We start from the raw sequence: 20,543 nt of genomic DNA, 5'->3' as shown, positions 1-20,543 counted from the left end.
GCAAGATGTACCTTTTGATTTTGGGATTTTTGAACTTCGATCTTGTGGATTTTTTTTTGTGCATCTCTGAAGGGGATTATCTTGGAGATATTTCATAGATCATAGAATCCCTACACTGTGGAAACAGGCACTTCGGCCAACAAGTCAACGCCGACCCTTCAAACAGTAACCACCCAGACCCATTTCTTCTACCCCATATTTACCCCTGACTAATGAACCTAACTTATATCCCTGAACACTATGGGCAATTCAGCATGGCTAATTCACCTAAACTGCACATCTTTGGATTGTGGGAGGAAATCACAGCACCCAGAGAAAACCTACACCAACACGGGGAGAATATGCAAACTCCACACAGACAGTTGCCAGAGGCTGGAATCAAACCTGTGTCCCTGACGCTGTGAGGCAGCAGTGCTAACTCTCGAGCTTTTCTTCTGCAGCCATGGTGATTTATTTTTCTAAAAAGAGTCTACATTGGATGGTTTTTGTTCAGCAATAAACTGTTGTGCATTAGGTTTCTCAGGAGATCAAGGGTTGATTTTCTTCCCTTTTTTGATGAGAAAACTATTTAGTTTTAGTTTGGATCATATTCAGAAGCCTTAACTGACCTGGATGTGTAGATCAGTTGCTCCCAAGAGGGGGAGGTAGCTAAGCACTTCTAGAAAGAAGTTCGTCAGTGTAAGTAATTGTGTCTAGAAGTTACAGACCAGAAGTATATAGATACAACGCTGAAGGAATTAAGCAAAGCTTTAAAAAAGTAAATACTCAGTTAAATGAAAGCACCAGAAACCATTCATCAAATTCTGAAAATGAAGAATTGAGCCACCGTTGAATTTAGCTCTGTGGACATAAAAGAGAAACGAATTCTCTGGTTGTGAATATTGTAAAGCAATGCTTTCAGGATTAATGAGATTCTAATTTGTTGTATGTTTTGAAATCAAATTTGTGTTATATATACTTTGGTTTATTCTACTTTCGCTTCATTTCTTTGCGTTATAAATATATTTTATTGATAAACTGAATCTGCAACCTTGTGTATGTGTGTTTGAGTAAAAGACGACCTCATTAAAACACAAAGAAAAAGTCAAATCAGATTTCAGTTGGGATCTGCCTTACTCAGTAATAACAGCCATTGGAATCATAATACTATTCCATAAAAAATCTTGATGATAAAACATAGTGACTTCAGAACAGGATAAAAATATTATTGAGGTTCATTGACACTGACACTGTTATGATGATATTGTGTTTTGAGACATTACTTATAAAGCAGTGGAAGAATTTTGAAAGATACAAAAGCTTCAGCAAAATTAGTTTAGCTTGAACTTCTAAGATTCAAAGTGAGTACCTTAGCTCCAAATTCCACCAAATTTGCTAAATTTTGAAGTGATTTTGCAACAAGAGTGAGAGTTCTTGCAGCTGTAGAAGAAGGAGGATCTAAAAATAGAGCAACAAAAATAAGTTATTATTATTCTGTTATCCCATATTTTATGAAAATTCACCTGATTTCTACCAAGTTAATCAATGATCATGCAATCAGAAATAATTTTGCAAATTTTAAGCATAGTTGTACAGGGCATGATTTCAAACTTCACACGATAAGTTCAAATGCAGAATACCAAGCAACTTCAGGATGCCTTGCAGGTTAGCAAAATGTAAAGATCAGATGTAAAATAAAGAATAATAAGGTGATATACTTTTGTTAATGCAGTGACTGGAACCAGCTGGATTTTGTTCACCATGAGATCCTTGTTTGGGGTTGTGAACCTAAGCCAATCAGGAAAGCCCTGGATGATTAATATAACCAGAAGATCACACCTGCACACAAAACAGGGGCTCCTCTCCCTTGTAACATTGCTGTCTCTTATGTACAGCTGGTAATGTTTTTTGTAAACTGTTTGTAATTTGTTTAATAAAATATAAATATAACCAGAAGATCACACCTGCACACAAAACAGGGGTATTGGGGAAATTATAAGCATACTGCAGTTGGGGCTCAAAAAATATATAACCAGGAGATTTAGAATCTCCTCAGTTTAGAGCACTGATTCTGGGCTGGCTGGGTCACAGTCAGTGTGTTATTGGTTTCTGCTTTTTTTTTAAAAAAAAGGGGTAAACCAAGTTCCTGAACTGGCTGAATTATATAGTCAGTTTGTTAACTGGTATTCCTTTAGTGAGGACTGATTTCTAAACTACTCATGCACACAGTGTTTCAGGTGTAACTCAGTTCTCATTAGGGGGTTGTTTCACTGGCTGCTTACAGCCTGTGTGCTACTCTTTTTCTCTTTCACTTTTGAGAAAAGGACAATGTTGATTTTGTGGCAGGGCTTAGCCCTTGAATTCTAGTTTTCTGTTTTTTTTTTGCATGTGTCTTCACTGTTCTTTGGTGTTTGGACTGAACCCTTGTGAGAAACTACAACTTTCCAGATGAGCTGTTCCTGTGGATAGGCCTCACCCTTGGACTGGGCCTCTGCAAAGACTGAACACCTGTGTGTGTGCTGGGAGGTGAGCACTTGCTGTATCCTGAAGTTTGGGAGAAGACCTTGCCTTCAGGAGTGGACCAAACCCCTGTGAGTTAACTGCACCTTTACAATGTACTGTGTTCCTATGAGTGGGCCTAGTTCTCTAAGGATGGGCCAGGACTCCATGGAGACTGAGTACCTGTGTGCTGTGGGGTGTGCATTTGCTGCCTTCGGGAGTGGACTCTGCCCTTGGTTGTGGACTCTTGTTTTTAGCAACGGACTCTGTATTTGGAGTGGACTTCATTTCTGACAATGCACTTTTTATACTGGAGTGGACTCTGTTCCTGGGAATGACTTTATATTTTGAAGAGAACTGTCTATCCTAATTAAAGGACTCTGATAATTAGCTCAGTCATGTTGCTTGTTGGGTTATCACCTGCACTGTTGTCTGTGTCCTTGGGTCTGGCAGGCCTTACTGAGCTGGGAGACTCATAGGTCGTCCTGAGAGCCAAGGACGGTAGGCTATCCTGTGAACCTGATAGTTGGTAGGCTGTCCTGAAAGCTGGAAGTGGATAAGCCAACCTGATGCCAGTCGCTGCGAGAACCAGAAGGTGAGTAGGCTGTTCTGAGCGCTGTCGTCCTGAGAAGGGGTAATCGGGATGGGCTGTCCTAGAGGTGGTCGGAGCAGCTGGGAGCCAGAAGGCGCGTAGAGGCAGGCTGAGATCCGGAAGGCTTATGGGCTGCCCTGCATGCTGCCTTCCCAGGGGAAGGGGTTGGGCTGTCCTAGAGGTGGCTGGAAGGTGTGTCAGGGCAGTCCATGGGCCAGATGATGCATTGGGGTGGGTGAGAGCCCAATGGTATGTTGGGGCAGACAGAGCCAGAAGGCGGGCAGGCCATCCTCAGCACTTTCGCACTGGGGCGGGCTGTCCTAGAGGTGGTCAAAAGGTGTGTCAGGGCGGACTGAAGGAGCATGGGTGGACCGAGCTGGAAGGTACGTAGGGATGGGCTGCCTAAGAGTGGCTGGAAGGTGGGAGGAGTCCTGCTAGGTTTCTGGGGCTCTGAATTGTATGTCCAATTACATAAGAAAAAGTGCAGTCTTATATGTACTTGTCATTGTTACTGTTTTGTGGTGATTGAAACTGGGATTTGAGGTTTGTCCTCCTTTCCCTGAAAACTGGTTGAATTGTGGGTTTTGGTTTTACTGCTCCTTTCCCTTGTAAAATTGCTGTTTATCTGTATACAGCTGTTAATGTTAACTGTTTTGTAAACTGTGAATTGTTTAATAAAATTTTTAAAAAAAGGGAAAAAAATATAACCAGGGGATCCCTTTCCCTTGTAAAATTGCTGTTTATCTGTATACAGCTGTTAATGTTAACTGTTTTGTAAACTGTGAATTGTTTAATAAAATTTTTAAAAAAGGGAAAAAAATATAACCAGGGGATCAGACCTGCGCACACACAACAGGGGTGTTGGGGAAATAATAAGCACTACTGCAGTTTGGGTGGGGGGAAGAGTCTCAAAAAAATATAACCAGGAGATTTAGAATCTCCTCCATTTAGAGCACTGACTGTGCTGGCTAGGTCAGTCAGTGTGTTATTGCTGCTGTTAGTTTCTGGTTTTCTCTTGGGGAAACCGGATTTCTGAACTGGCTGAATTATATAGCCAGTTTGTTAACTGGTTTTCCTTTTTTTTAGTGAGGACTGATTTCTAAACTGCCTGATCTACACAATCAATGTGTTTCAGGTGTAACTGAATGTGTTTTCATTAGGAGATTGTTGTTTCACTAGCTGCTTACAGCCTGTGTGTTACTCTTTTCTGTCTTTTTTTTTCCTCAAAGTATATGTGGATTTTATGACAGGGCTTGGCTCTTGCACTCTAGTTTTCTTTGTTTTTTGTATGTGCCTTCACTGTTTTTTATTTTGTTTTGGTGTTTAGACTGAGTCCTTGTGAGAAGGATTAGGCCTCTGCAAAGACTAAGCATGTGTGTGTGCGCGCACTGGGACGTGAGCACTTGCTGTATCCTGGCACGTTGACCCTGCCTTTGGAGTGGACCAACCCCCTGTGCGTTAACTGCACCTTTTACAATGTACTGTGTTCCTGTGAGTGGGCCAGGACTCTATGAAGATGGTGTGCATTTGCTGCTTTCAGGAGTGGGCTCTGCCCTCGGTAGTGGACTCCATTTCTGACAATGCACTTTGTATACTGGAATGGACTCTACATTTTGAAGAGAACTGTTTATGGTAATGGACTCCTGTACCAGAAATGACTGTTTGTTGATCATTGACTTTGCCTTGTTGCTTGTTGAGTTTATCACCTGCACTGAAAATGTGTTGCTGAAAAGTGCAGCAGGTCAGGCAGCATCCAAGGAGCAGGAGAATCGACATTTCGGGCATAAGCCCTTCTTCAGGAATCATCTGCATTTATCACCTGCACTGTCTTGTCCCTGGGTCTGGGAGACCTCTCTGAGCTGGAAGGCTCATAGGTCAGCCTGAAAGCTGTCACCCTGAGAGTCGGAGGGTGGACAGGCCATCCTGTGAACCTGAAGGTTGGTAGGCTGTCCCGAAAGCCGGAGGGTGGGTAGGCCACCCCGATGCGGGTCGCCCCCAAGAGCCAGAAGGTAGGTAGACCGTTCAGAGGTGCTGTCCGCCTGAGAAAGGGTGATCAGGATGGGCTGTCATAGAGGTGGTTGGAAGGTGTCAGAGAGCCAGAAGGTGTGTAGGGGCTGGCTGAGATTCAGAAGGCTTGTGGGCTGCCCTGCATGCTGTTGCCCTAGGAAAGAGGGGGGGGGCTGGGAATAAGGGGTAACTCAGGTGTAACTCAGTTCTCATTAAGAGATTTGTTGTTTCACTGGTTGGTTACAGCCTGTGTGCTAATCTTTGTCCTTTTCTCCAAGTGAAAGATGTGTTAATTTTTGTGGCAGGGCTTAGCCCTTGGACTCTAGTTTCTTTGTATGTGCCTTCACTCTTTGGTGTTTGGACTGAGCCATTGTGAGAAAGTACATCTTACTGGATGAGTTCCTGTGGGTAGGCCTAAACCTCTGCAAAGACTGAACGCTTGAATGTGGGCTGGGAGGTGAGCACTTGCTGCATCCTGGAATTTGGGAGTAGACCCTGCCTTCGGGAGTGGACCAAAACCCATGTGAGTTAACTGCACCTTTTACAATGTACTGTGGGCCTGGTTCATCAAGGATGGGCCAGAACTCTATGGAGATTGGATAAAAGCAAATTACTGTGGATGCTGGAATCTGAAACCAAAAGAGAAAATGCTGGAAAATCTCAGCAGGTATGGCAGCATCTGTAAGGAGAGAAAAGAGCTGACGTTTCGAGTCTGAGCTGGTTGGCTCCCCTGCATGCTTTTGTCCTAGGGAAGGGGACGGGCTGTCCTAGAGGTGGCCAGAAGATGTGCAGGCCATTCACAGGCTGGTTGGCGCATTGGGGTGGGCGAGACCCTGATGGTACGTAGTGGCAGACAGAGTTGGAAGGCAGGTAGGCTGTCCTCAGCACTGTCACCCCAGGCAGGTACTCGGGTGGGCTGTCCTAGGTATCCTCGAGGTGGGTAGGCTGTCCTGGCCACTGCTGTTCTGGCAGGAGGTGGGTTGGGGAAGCAGGACAGGCTGTCCTTTCGGTGGTCAGAAGATGTCAGTGCGGACCGAGAGCCGGAAGGGATGTCGGGCAGGCTGTCTTAGAGTGGCCGGAAGGTGGGAGTGATGGGTGACTTCATGGGTGTATTGTATTGTATGCATTGTTTCATGTAATTAGGCTGTCTTATATGTACAAATGTCATTGTTATTGTTTTGCAATTATCGAAACTGGATTTGAGGTGTGTCCTCAGTTCCCTGAAAACTAGTTGAACGGTAGGGTTTGGAACCTGGCTTTGCTGCTCCTCTCCCTTGTAAAATTGCTGTTTCTCTGTATACAGATGTTTAATGTTAATTGTTTTAATAAACTATGTATTGTTTAATAAAATAACAACCAGAAGATCTCACCTGCACCCACACAACATGGGTGCTGAGGAAAATATAAGTACTACCGCAGTTAGGTGGGGGTAAAGTTTCAAAAACAAAACTACCAGGAGATAGTCAGTCCCCTAAACTGAGGGGACTCGGTGTCCCAGGTTAACTGCTAACTGGTGCTACAATCAGGAAAGCCCTAGCTGAGACAAAGAAAAAAATATATAACCAGGAGATTGTGTCCTTAATTTAGGGAACAAAAATATACCAGATTAGAATCCCCTTCATTAAGGGAAAAAATGTAACCAGGAGATCCTCCATTCAAGGAACTGACTCTGAGCAGGCTGGCCACAGTCAGTGTACTGTGTGTAAGTCAATAAAGGGTGACTTGGTGTTGGTTACCAGCTTCTGTACAGTTAGAAAAAAATCAGGACATTTGGAATCCTCTGTTTAGGGCACTGACTCTGAGCTGGCTGGGTTACAGTTCCTGCTTTTTGGACAAAACCTGATTCTGGAACTGGCTCAATTATGTAGACAGTTTTGTTAACTGGTATTCCTTTTTTAGTGAGTACTGATTTCTAAACTCCTAGGTCTACAATCAGTGTTTTGGGTGTAATTCAGTTCTCATTAGAGAATTGTTGTTTCACTGGCTGGTTACAGCCTGTGTGGTATTCTTTTTCTCTTTTGAGAAGAGGACTATGCTGATTTAGTGGGAGGACTTAGCCCTTGCACTCTAGTTTTCCTTTTTTTTTAAACATGTTTTCACTTTGGTGTTTTTGGACTGAGCCCATCTTTCCAGAGCTAGCCAGCCTCATGTGGATAGGTCTGGCCCTTTTTGTGGGTGACTAGGTATCGGTAAAGATCTGTGTGCTGGGAGGTAAGCAATTGCTGCATCCTGGAGTGGACCAATCCCCTGTGAGTTACCTGCACCTTTCATAATATACTGTGTTCCTGAGAGTGGGCCTAGCCCTTTGGGTGGACTCTGCCTTTGGGACTGGACCAAACCTCTGAGTTAATTGCAGCCTCTCAATGTACTACATTTGTGAGTGGACCTGGTTTTCCCTGGAAGGGCCAGGCCTCTATGGAGACTGAACATGTGTGTGTATGCGCATGCTTTGAGGTTAGCATTTGCTACATCCTAGAGTTTGGGTGTGGACTCTGTCTTTGTCTTTGACCTGGAAATTGTACAGAGAACTTTGTGAATTCTGTTATGTATGTATGGGCCAAAATGAGTTAGTCAGTGCATGGGGTGGCTGGGAGCTGGAGTCTATGACCAACTTGGGGAAAGGTGGGCTGTGGGGGAGGGGGGGTCTATTAGTATGCAGGGTCGTTGGGGGCCAGGCAGCTCACAGCGTCCTTGTAAGGGGGGGTGTTCCTCCTCTTAACCTTACCCCTGCACTACTGCCTAACTGGAGCTGGCAGTAGTCTTGTATGTATTTTTTTTTTACTGCTACTTTTGTGACGACCGAAAGTGGAGATTTGAGGTTTGTCCTCATTCCCTGAAAAGTGGTTGAACAGTAGGGTTTGGGGCCTGACTTTGCTGCTCCTCTCCCTTGTAAATTGCTGTTTTTCTGTATACAGCTGTTAATGTTAACTGTTTGTAAACTGTGTACTGTTGAATAAGAATCCCTTGGTGTAGGGGACTGACTGTGCTGGCTGGGCCACAGTCAGTGTGTTCCTGCTGCTGTTGGTTTCTTTGGAGAACCTGATTCCTAAACTGACTGGATTATAGCCAGTTTGTTAATTGGTATTCCTCTTGGACTGATTTCTAAACTGCCTGATCTAAACGTGTTTCAGTTTTCTTTAGGGAACTGTTGTTTCACTAGCTGGTTACAGCATGTTACCTTTTTTTGAGAAAAGGATTATATTGATTTTGTGGCAGAGCTTATCCCTTGCATTCTAGTTTTCTTTTTTGAATGTTTTCACTTTTTTTGGTGTTTTGGACTGAGCCCTTACGAGAAAATACATCTTTCTAGATGAGCTGTTCCTGTAGGTAGGTCTGGCCCTAGTTAGTGGCCTAGCCCGCTGGGGGGGGGAGCAGTATTTGCTGTCCTGGAGTTTGGGAGTGGACTCTGCCTTCAGAGTGGACCAAACCCCCCTGAGTTAACTGCACCCTCACAATGTACTGCGTTCCCATGAGTGGGCTCGGTTCTGTGGATTAACCAGACCTCCATGGAGACTGAGTACCTGTGCTGTGGGATATGTATACGTTGCCTTCAAGAGTGGACTCTGCCTCTGCCTTTGGTTGTGGAGTCTCTCTGACAATGCAGACTGGACTCTTTACCTGGGAATGGACTCCAGTTTGAAGAGAACTGTTTATGGTAATGAACTCTGTAGCAGAAAGGACTGTTTGTTGGTAATTGACTGTCTTGTATGTCCTCTCAGGAAAGCTGCTTATAGGACTGGCTGGTGAGTACGCAAGGAGACTGAGCCAGGTGGCTGGCAGTTTGTAGGGAGGCTGGAAGCCGGACAGTCTATAGAACGCCGGCCAGGGGAAAAGGTCGGTCAGTCAGTACCTGGGGTGGTTGGGTGCTGGAAGGCCGACAGTCTGACTGTAGGAAAGCACGGCAGGGATAGTTTGGTTAGTAAGTAAGGTGACAGTGAGTCAGTGTCCGACATCTGTCCCGGAGGAAAGTGGGCTTGGGAGGGTTAGTCAGTACGCAGGGTGGCTGCAGAATGGAAGGCCAACAAACCAGTTGTGGGAACGTGGCTCAGGGTATTCCGGTTAGTGTGCAGGACAACTGGGAGCTGGGTGGTTGACTACCAGCCTGGAGAAAAGCAGGCCTGGGGAGGGTCAGTTAGTACGCAGGGTGGCCAGAGACCGGAAAGCTGACGGTCCTGCAGGAAGGCTAGCCAAGGACTGTGATCAGTATGTGGTGCGGATGGGTGTCAGGTGTCCTTTCTTTATAGCTATATTTGATCTGTGTTCTATGCACTCTTTCTGATTTGATTGCACTGTCTTGTCTGTGTTTATTATTTTATCTTTGGATGAAATGGGATTTGAAGTTTGTCCTGATCTCCTTGAAAACTGGTTGAACAGTGGGGTGTGGGGTTTGGCTTTGCCCTTTCCCCTGTACATAGTGGTTTTTTTGTGAACTGTATTTTGTACTGTTTAATAAAACTTAAAAAAACAGGTGATGTTAAGTCTCCTCTGTTTGGGGGAACTGACTGTGTGCCGGCTGGGCCAGTCAGTGTGTTACTGCTGCTGTTAGGTTCTCCAAAAATAAAACCGAAACCGATTCCTCAGCTGGCTTGCTTACAAAGCTAGTTTTAACTAGTATTCCTTTTTATTGACTGTAGATCAGTCCTCAGTGTTTCGGGTGCAATTCAGCCCTCATTAGGGACCTGTCATTTAACTAGTTACAGCTGTGTGTTACTCTTTGTCTTTAAAGTAAAAAGATTTTTTTTCTTGTGGCAGGGCTTAGCCCTTTTTGTTTTGAATGTGTTTTCACTTCTTTGGTGTTTGGACTGAGCCCCTGTGAAAAAATACATCTTTTCCAGATGAGCTGTTCCTGTATGGGTAGGCTTGGCCCTTTTTGTGGGTGATTAGGCCTGTGCTTGCTGGAAGGTGGGCAATTGCTGCATCCTGAAGTGGACCAAACCCCTTCAGTGTTGTGTGTTCCTGTAACTGGGCCTGGTCCTTTTGAATGGACTAGGCCTCTGTATATTGAACACCTGTGTGTGTGCTGTGGATCCTACCTTTTTTGGGAGTGGACCAAACCCTGAGTTAACTGCAGCTGCAAAGTACTGTGTTCCTGTGAGTGGGCCAGGACTCAATGAAGACTAAATGCCTGTGTGTGCTGCAGGATGTTCCTGTTGGAGTGGACTCTGCCTTGTACTGGAAACTGTATGGAGGATTTTGTGAAATTTGTTAATGTATGTGGATTTCATAATTGTTTGAGTATGGGCTAGTCAGTACTTGGGGCAACCAGGAGCTGGAAGGTAGAATACTGGCCTAGGGGTGGGGTCTGTTTATATGCAGGGTGGCTGGGAGGAGCTAGGCAGTATGTGGGGCAGGTAAGGCCAGGCAACTGCATGTCTCAGGAAAGCTGGTATAGGGCAGGCTGGTCAGTACAGGGGGTGGCTGGGAGGACGACCGAAAGTGGAGATTTGAGGTTTGTCCTCATTCCCTGAAAAGTGGTTGAACAGTAGGGTTTGGGGCCTGACTTTGCAGTACAGGGGGTGGCTGGGAGCCAGAGCTGATGAACAACAGCTTCATAGGAATGCTGGACAGGAGAAAAAGTGGGTGAGTCAGAGCGAGTATGTGGGGTGACTGGGGGCTGATGGTTTTTCCTGGAGGAAAAATGGGCTGGGGAGGGGAGACTAGAAGGTCACAACTGTCCTGCAGCAAGGCAAGCCAAAAATGGTGTGACTGGTGGCAGGTGTTATTTTTAATGACTGTTTTATGCACACTTTCTTATTTGATTGGATTGTCTTGGCTGCATTGGTTACTGTTACCTTTCGATAAAGTGGGATTTGAGGTTTGACCTCCTTTCCCTGAAAACTGTTTGAACAGTTTGTTATAAGAGTGGTGTTTTTGCGAACTGCTGTTTTGTTTGTCAACTGTATTTTGTACCACTTATAAATACCTAGTTATTTTTCTTCTTAGAATCAGTCCTTTGCACTCAGATTAAGCTGGCTGGTCACAGCCAGTGTACTATGCACAAGTAAATTAAAGGATGATAGAAGATGGGTCTCTCTCCGCAGTTATTTTAGTGGAACAGTGATACAGTTTTAAACACAGGAGATCTGGGGTACATGTACACATAGACTTCTGAACTTGCTAAGTTCAAAAGATTTATGAAATCGTTGGCTTTAATAAGAGATAATCCAAATACAAGGAAGTTCACCAAACCTCTAAAATATTGCTTTGTCTTAAGGTTGCGGTATGCTATTCATTTGAGCACAATTTCGGAAGGATGCTATAATACAGAAAATATCAACCAAAATGGTGCTAAGGATGACCGCCATCAGTTATGTAGACAGACTTGAAGCTGAAAACATCAAAAGATCTGAGGTGTCCAAAATCATAAATGGTTTAATACAGCAAACTTTTAAATGTATTGGCTAGTTATAAGCTCTTCCACCATTGAAAGTGATTAGTACGATCCAAAGTGCATTGCATAGAGATATACAGCATGGAAACAGACTCTTTGGTCCAATCTAGTCCCACCTGCTGGCACCCAGCCCTTCCTATTCATATACCTATCCAAATGCCTCTTAAATGTTGCAATTGTACCAGCCTCCACCGTTTCCTCTGGCAGCTCATTTCATAAATGTACCACCCTCTGCGTGAAAAAGTTGCCCCTTAGGTTTTTATATCTTTCCCCTCTCACCCTAAATTGAACCATACAGAAGGAGATTAGATAAAGTTTGTGAGAAGACTTGTAGCTCGGGTGCTCGTTGCTGTGGTTCTGTTCGCCAAGCTGGAAGTTTTTGTTGCAAACGTTTCGTCCCCTGTCTAGGTGACATCCTCAGTGCTTGGGAGTCTCCTGTGAAGCGCTTCTGTGGTGTTTCCTCCGGCATTTATAGTGGCCGGTATATTGGGTCCAGGTCGATGTGTTTGTTGGAGTTTGTGGATGAGTGCCATGCTTCTAGGAATTCCCTGGCTGTTCTTTGTTTGGCTTGCCCTATATAATGGGACAACACTACCACTATAGGGCAAGCGAAACAAAGAACAGCCAGGGAATTCCTAGAAGCATGGCACTCATCCACAAACTCCATCAACAAACACACTGGCCACTACAGCGGACAGCTGAAACTGACAACCGGAAGCGGCAGGGACAGGCCACTATAAATGCCGGAGGAAACACTTCACAGGAGGCTCCCAAGCACTGAGGATGTCACCTAGACAGGGTCGAAACATTTGCAACAAAAACTTCCAGCTCGGCGAACAGAACCACAGCAGATTAGATAAATACTAAAAGATGCTCTACATATACAGTGGAAAAGTTGGGACTACCTGATCAATTCTAGTAGTGAGTAGCCTCCTTCCATCAAGTACCATGGTAAAATTCTAATATTTTCATTACTTAATAGATGCAATCAAGACATTAACCTTCTAGAAAGAGAGCCCAAACCTTTGCATCTGTGCAAGCATTAAAAGTGAGCTGCTCTTGATCAGTACTAATATAAAACCCCATAACTTAAGCTTTGAGCACAAGAGCTCACATTTTTAAGATCTACTCAAGGTATAAAAAGGAAAATCATTGCAATCATTTCCACTGTCCCCCTTCCTTTTATCAGCTGTTTCTTTCATTCTTGTTTATCCTCTTTTTATCACAGTTCCTCTAGTTACATAGTCTCCTCTCTTCTTCCACCACAGCAATAAAAACTGCACTCTTCACAACATTTTGCCTTTTGTATAAGTTAACTAACCTCTGGCTTAATGTTTTGTAGACATACGCAAATCATGTTAACACAGCTGGTGGAATTTAAGTTTACTGAATAAAATCTCATCCCTGTAATGGTGACCATTTGACCATCATTGATTGTAGTAAAAGTATATCTCTTTCCCTAATGGGAAAGAAAACTACCATCCTTATCTAGTTTGACTTGCATGAGTGTCCAACTCTCTCAGCATTTGAGCAAGAAGCATTGTCAATGGCATGGGACTCCAGCAGAATGAGAAGACAAAATGCATTATTGACAATGCTACTGGAAATTTTACTGAAAGAAAAACTGTCCAAAATGAGGATAAAAGACATGGACCTTGTATGCAGTGAGACGAGCATGACATGAGTTTTGGGAAAGAAGCTGATTGGAAACATTCCCCAAACCTTATCAGTGTTTAGGGAATCTAATCCTTAAAAAAAAAAACCTGATGATCTACAGTATGGAAACAGGCCCATCAAATCCACACTGACCCTTCGAACAGTAACCACCCAGACCCATTCCCCCACCCTCCATTCACCTCTGACTACTGCCACCCATATGGAAACTATTCTTATAAACTAAAATTTAAAAAAACACAAGTATCATTACAGCAATTTGCAAAGAGCAGGGAATCTCAAGAATTAATCCATAAGCTAATTCAAATATGATCCAAAGTGAAGCATTAGTGGTATGTAATGGAATAAGCACAATAGCAAGAAATGATTTTGGACATAGAATCCATATGGGTGGAGGTAAGAAATTTAAAAAAAGTAAAGATACTGGCAGGAGTTTTTATATCAGAGGTTTTCAAGCAGTGAGAAGATGAAGTGTGCCATGAACTTCCGTGAAAGTAGCACCACTTTGCACAGAGCCCTGATACTGACATGCATAGACATTATCACCATGTGTGTACAGAAGATTGGGAATTCACATGTGTAGCCCCAAATATTCAGTTTGAGCATGTGCATTGATCAATGAACATATCTCCAGGATGACAAAAACCGCATGCACAGTAGAGACACACAATTGCCGAATAACTGTTGAAGTGGCTTGTCTGTCTGGACAAGTTTCCACATTAGCAAGAAATTTAAGATTAATATTTTTGGATTCTGCTTTAGTTAAGCCACAGAATCTAGTCTAAGACTTAGATCAAAGAAGTTTCTTGTCAAACGAGGTGATTCCTCTGCTAATTCAGTTGATGAAACATTTGAACCCAAAAGGAAAGAAAAGAACTGCTCAGAGACAGCACAATGAAAAATATGCGATCTTTGGATTTTCATGAACAGGACATACCATCTGATATGTCTCATACGCAGAGAAAAGTTGACAAAGAATTGACTGGAGTAGATATTGAAAACATATTTGTGCTCATAGTTGAACATTACTTTTTCAGGTGGATTTGAAACATTAGTGCTTTTGATCCTTGTTTAGCTTACTACATAAACCTTGTTAGAAATATTTCTAGTAAGGCAGTGATCACTGTTTAAAAGAAAAGATTATGGACAAACAATTCAGCCAAAAAAAGGGGTTATGCTATAGAACAGTTTGTCTCATTTTAAGTGTGATATGGAAAAGGCTGGGAACCACTGTTCTACAGGTTCTCTAACTATATGGTGGGATGCCACACCATAGGTAATGCATTTATCATGGGTGACATTAATCTTCATGTAGATTGGGACAGGCAGATTGGCAGGTAAAGCCATGAGAAAAAATTCAGAATATTTGGGGAAGTTTCCCAGAACATCCTGTTCGGGTCTAACCAGGGATCAGACCATGTTGAATCTGGGGATATGTAATGAGGCAAGCTTTAATTATCTTATGTCTGAAATTTATTATTATGTCTTAATCTCTTTGGAAACAGACCACAGCATGGTAGAATTTAGCATTCATTCTGAGGGACAAATTTGTATTAGAAGCAACTGTTCTAATAAGAATAATTATAAAAGGCATGAAGACAAACCTGGTTGGAGTGGACTGGGAAAGACGTTTCGCAGCAAAGACGGTTGAAGAATAAAAACAGATATTTAAGAAAATAGTTCAAGACTCACAAGAAAAGTATATTTCAGTAGGGAAGGGGGATTCTAGGTGGGGATAAGCCAACTGTGGTTAACCAGGGAACTTAAGGATCGCATGAAAATAGTGGAAAACATTAGAGGCAAGCCACAAACCAGCAAGAAACAACCCAAACGAGGATAAATTTGCAAGATTGATCAAGAAGGATTGCAACAGCTTTTATGAAGATATTTTTAAAAAGCCAATGTGAACATATGCTCCTTAGAGAAAAAGGCTCGAGAAATTATAATGGGGATGCAGAAAACAGCAGAGGAGATGAATAAGCACTTTGTTCAGGGTATAGGTTTGGTATCCAGACATTTCATTACCTGGCTAGGTAACATCTTCAGTGGTGACCTTCAAGTGAAGCAAAGCTGTTGTCTCCTGCTTTCTATTTATAGGTTTGTCCTGGATGGGGTTTCTGGGGTTTGTGATGTCATTTCCTGTTTGTTTTCTGAGGGGTTGATAGATCTAGATACCATCTGTGTGTTTGTTTATGGCGTTGTGGTTGGAGTGCCAGGCCTCTAGGAATTCTCCGTCATGTCTTTGCTTAGCCTGTCCCAGGATAGATGTGTTGTCCCAGTCGAAATGGTGGGTTTTTTTCATCCGTGTGCAGGGCTGTGAGGGAGAGAGGGTAGTGTCTTTTTGTGGCTAGCTGGTGTTCGTGTATCCTGGTGGCTAACTTTCTTCCGGTTTGTCCTACGTAGTGTTTGTGGCAGTCCTTGGAAGGGGGACATGCACATTTCCAGGATGGAAATCTACAAATAAGAGTACTACTGGGATCAATGCTAAGGCCATAGTTATTTTTGATTATTTATTTTAATGACTTTAGAAGAGGCAAGTTTAATGTACAATAATCAGGTTTACAGATGACAGTCTGCGGAGTGATAGACAAGTTAAGTGAGTGGGCAAAATCTTGCTATAAGGACTATAATGTGGGAAAATGAAGTGATACACTTTGGAACGTAGAATAGAAGAACTAAATGTTATTTAAATAGAGAAAGATGCAGAATGCTATTAAACGGAGGATTTGAGAGTTGTGAAGGAATTACAAAAATCTAGCATCCATGTTCAGCATGTAATTGTGAAGGTGAATGGAATGTTGGCTTTTATCGAGTATAGAAGTAGGGGGTGGCTTTGTTGAAACTACACACGACTAGTCAATTCACACCACAGCTTGAATACTGTGAAAGATTTTGTGCCCTTTATCAAAGAAGGTTATACTGGTATTGGCAGCAGTCCAGAGAAGGATTATTAATCTGACACCAGGTGTTTTATTAATCTGATACCAGCTATGGGGAAACTGTCTTATTGGAGTTTAGAAGAATAAGAGGTGAACGATTCGAAATAGGGACTTGACGTTAGAAGTGGAAAGGTCAATTCCCATGTTGGAGTGTCCAGGATCAGATGGCATAAGCTCAGAATAAGGGCTCCCCCAATTTAGACATAGATGAAAAGGAATTTCTTCAGAGGGTAGGGAATCTGTGGAATTTTTTATTGTGGATGGCTGTTGAGGCTGGATCATTAAAACTCTTTCTTGGCCTTGAATGTACTTAATCAGTAAGGGAACCAAGGGTAATGAGGAAAAAGGCTTAAAAAGAGTCGAGGACCATCAGATTGGCCATGATCTCATTTAATGGTGGGACAGGCTTGATGGAATGAATAGCCCACATGTGGTCCACAGCAATCAAGTCTTCGGGGCTTTTAACTAACCTTTGCCAATGCCTAAAACAAAACTCAGTTTGAAAATAGTTCAAAGTTTGCAATGCTCACATGCTATGGAAGAATAAGGACGAAAAAACAAGGTATTTTCAGCATGTGCAACATTTACCAGGTTCTGATCAAAGATTATTGACCACAAAAATGAAGGCTGTTTCTCTGTCCACAGATGCTGTAACACTTGTACAGCTCAGAAAGGAGCATTGCTCTAACAGCTCAAACTAGACAGTATCCATGCAGAATGAGCACAAGTCAGCCCTTTTGAATCACCATGTGCGCATAGTTATGAAAAACATAGGTAGAGGCAAAACTTATCCACCGTCTTTCCCTGTAAGTGTGTAACAAAAAAAATGTTGAGGCTATGCAACTGCTGAGTATTTAAGGATTTCTTTTTTTTTGAAAAATTCTAGTTTTGCAATCTCTTGTTCCTGCGATATTGGTTAGGGCTACAAGTGCAGACATACTCTTGAAATGAGTATAAAGGCAGTTTACTGGTAAGGCAATCCTGCAGACCAGGCAACTTTGCACTCGATAATTATAGAAAGTAAGACTGTGAAGCTGGTTTCACCTCCATGTATATAAAAGGAGGAAAGCTGCAAGAATTTCTTCAGTTGGATCCAAGAAGTGGAAGATGTAAAAGATACCATGGTTACAAAGTATCAAGCAGTGCGAACTTTCATAAGGGAAGACTCACCTAAAATGATACTGAACATCCGTGGATTGAGAATAGCTGGACAAATCAACCGCAAGAAAACAAACCCACTACAACATAGGGAAAGAAAGAGAAAATAAATATTATACACAATTCACCAAATACATTGTAATCGAGAAGAAAAACTTCAATACATGACAAGCAAGTATTAAATGGAAGTAATATTCTCTCATTTTTCAATCGCCTCAAATTCTACATAACCTTCAGGCCTCATTGCATTAATCTTAACTTTTTTTCAATTGTAATTTTAATTGATAGATTTGTCAGGACAGTGAAGTAGAAGATTTTAGTACCAGTGTTAGTATATTAATAAATTCAAACGTTCAATCTAAACCGAATAAATTTTCAGACTTTTAGAAAACTGAGGGCTGGAAAGAAAAGCACAACTAACACTGTATCCAAGGTCTTGGCAAGCTGCGCAAATAAACAGTGGTCCATCTAATTTAATAAATATACATATAAAAGTATTATATATTGACATGATCCTAATAAAGAATTAAGTGAAGACAGAAATTAAGGTTACCCAATTCAATAATATTTTGGCTCATCAGATTATAAACTGAAATGTACATTCTCGACAACTTTTCACTCCTTGCTTAACAAGAATCTACCTCTGTCTTAAATGTATTCGTCTACCCTACAGTTCTCACTTCCATATCAAACCTGTTGGATAATTACAAATTGAGGGCCCTGCCCTCTGCACCTCTTTAGCTGTCTCACTTGCAGTCACACTCTTCTGCCTCTAAGCACTGACCAAATCAGATAACAATCCAAGAGGTGTGACTACCAACTGGTACAAAGAATCTCCCACCAATCATAGTGCCTGTAGTTCAGTCTCTAGTTTTATAAACTGAGTCAAATTTGTTTGAACTTCAAATATGTGCTGCAGTCATGCTTCAATATCCAGAAACTCCTATAGGCTACCACAGTGACACATCACACGTCCTGCTATCCTTAACATGTTCTAAGGAACTACTTAATTATTTTATTCAATTACACATTAAGCTACGTTGTCATATTTTATTAACCCTACCACCAGTTCCCATTCCGTGTTGAACCTTAGATAGAGAATAAACTTCAGTATTATTATTCACCAAATAACTAATTGGTTCTCCTGCAATAATAGCAACAATCATTTCCTGAGACTAAAAAGCTTTAGAAAAGCAAAAACAATAGAAGACCTCCTTCCCTTCCTCCCCTTTAACTCCTTAATCTTTACTCCAGCACTCCATTATAAATTAGAGACAAGTGTTCAGTCACACTAAATTAGATAGTTTTACAAACATGAGGACAGCAGTGATTTGAGAAGGCAGCTCACCACCACCTTCTCAAAGACAACAAGGCACAGGCAATAAATGCAGATGAGCCAGCAACGCCCACATCCCATGAGCGCACAAAATACAAGTTAAGAAAAAAGACTCATCCGACTGAGGATCCAGTTTCAGCTGCTTCTTAACTAAGCTGCTCTTTCATCATAGGCATCTTATTAAAATCCTTTACACGGTGGGCAACAAACTGATTTCAGTTTAATGCCAAGAACATCTAAATTAGATTTCTAGAAAATGAAAATTTATACTTTCTCACTCAAAAACTGCAAGCACTCAGTCCTAGCTCACTATTAAGTCTTATACCATATACAGTCAGGCAATGAGAAAACTGAGTCCTCCATCACCAATAACATGCATTTAAAAAGCACCTGAACATCAAAATATCCTAAAGTGCATTATAAAGTACCTATGAAACAAGATAATGACAAATTATCAAAGCTTAAACAAAAAGGTAGGTTTGAGGGGGAAAGAGACGTGGAGGTGTAGATGTTTCGGAAAGAAATTCTAGAGATTTGAATTTAAGCAGGCGAAAATACAGCTTCCAAAGGTAGAGTGATTTAAAAAAAAAAATCAATATTCTGGGAGCCATCTTTGACTAGAATCTGAACCAGTCACACAAATGTTATGGCTTCTGCTTTCATTTAACTGTGGTCCCAGTTCCTGAAAGTTTCTCCAACAATGTTGCAACTGGAACAATACTTCAACTGCAGAGACCTCTGCACCACAAGAGGGACCCTTGGTTGTACTTCTATAGCATCACCCTTCAATTCCTATCCACGACACATACTGACCCAACCCAAAAAGTTGTCTCTTAACCAAGGTAACATATTTTGGAAACATCTTCAATATCTGAACAGACACATCCATATACAGAAAATGAATACAGGTTAGGCTATTTAGGACATAACTTCTCACTTTTCTAGTTTAAATTCTATTTGCCCCACCCTCTCAGCTGCTCATCACACACAGCTATGGCCTTAGCTCTGACTGGTTTACACAGATAATCCATGTTTTTCATTGACACGTAGGCAGGCAGAACACAGGCAAGTGGAAGTTGTTTGTTCGTGCAAAAACCACAGGAAGAGTGCCAAAGGATCGTCTCTGAATCTGGTCTCGAAGTATGAGCTCTGTTATTTGCTTAATCTTTGGTTCAGATCAGAAGTTAGATCAATAACACAGTGACTTGTACAGTAAAAACAATTTTAAAAAATACATTTCTGTATTACAATGATCACATACAGCATGGTTACAGCCCTTCCCTCCTAATCCATACACCCAATCCGGTAAAACCACCAATGACTGACATCCCTACGGCCAGCCTCAAGTTCTCATGGTCTTTAACAGGCACTATAATCTCTAGCTGAAAATGTGTTGCTGGAAAAGCGCAGCAGGTCAGGCAGCATCCAGGCAACAGGAGAATCGACTTTTCGGGCATAAGCCCTTCTTCAGGAATGAGGAAAGTTTGTCCAGCAGGCTAAGATAAAAGGTAGGGAGGAGGGACTTGGGGGAGGGGCATCGGAAATGTGATAGGTGGAAAGAGGTCAAGGTGAGGGTGATAGGTCAGACTGTGGTGGGGGCAGAGAGGTCGGGAAGAAGATTGCGGGTTAGGAAGGCAGTGCTGAGTTCGAGGGATTTGACTGAGACAAGGTGGGGGGAGGGGAAATGAGGAAACTGGTGAAATCAGAGTTCATTTGTTGTGGTCTGGCGATGGAGGAGTCCAAAGACCTGCATATCCTTGGTGGAGTGGGAGGGGGAGTTGAAATGTTGAGCCACAGGGTGGTTGGGTTGGTTGGTCCGGGTGTCCCAGAGGTGTTCTCTGAAACCCTCGGCAAGTAGCCGGCCTGTCTCCCCAATATAGAGGAGGCCACATCGGGTGTGACCACATCGCCAGACCACAACAAAACGACGGTTGGAGGAAGAGCGCCTCATCTTCCGCCTAGGAACCC

At 42.5% G+C, this 20,543-nt stretch overlaps 1 protein-coding gene across 1 annotated transcript in view; it reads right to left on the bottom strand.

Annotated features, from left to right (window-relative positions):
* Positions 1-20,543, bottom strand: part of rasa1a (RAS p21 protein activator (GTPase activating protein) 1a) — a 191,986-nt gene that overhangs the window by 7,970 nt on the left and 163,473 nt on the right. The window contains exons 21-22 of the mRNA XM_043708645.1: positions 17,252-17,319; positions 1,349-1,437 (exon numbers count right to left, since the gene is read on the bottom strand). Of these exons, the coding sequence (XP_043564580.1) occupies positions 1,349-1,437; positions 17,252-17,319 (157 nt within the window). The remainder of the gene's footprint in view (positions 1-1,348; positions 1,438-17,251; positions 17,320-20,543) is intronic.

The sequence above is a fragment of the Chiloscyllium plagiosum genome, chromosome 2 (assembly GCF_004010195.1).
Source record: "Chiloscyllium plagiosum isolate BGI_BamShark_2017 chromosome 2, ASM401019v2, whole genome shotgun sequence".
NCBI classification, from domain to species: Eukaryota; Metazoa; Chordata; class Chondrichthyes; order Orectolobiformes; family Hemiscylliidae; genus Chiloscyllium; species Chiloscyllium plagiosum.
The sequence above is the reverse complement of the archived record's forward strand: the minus strand, read 5'-3'. Positions and strand labels throughout refer to the sequence as shown.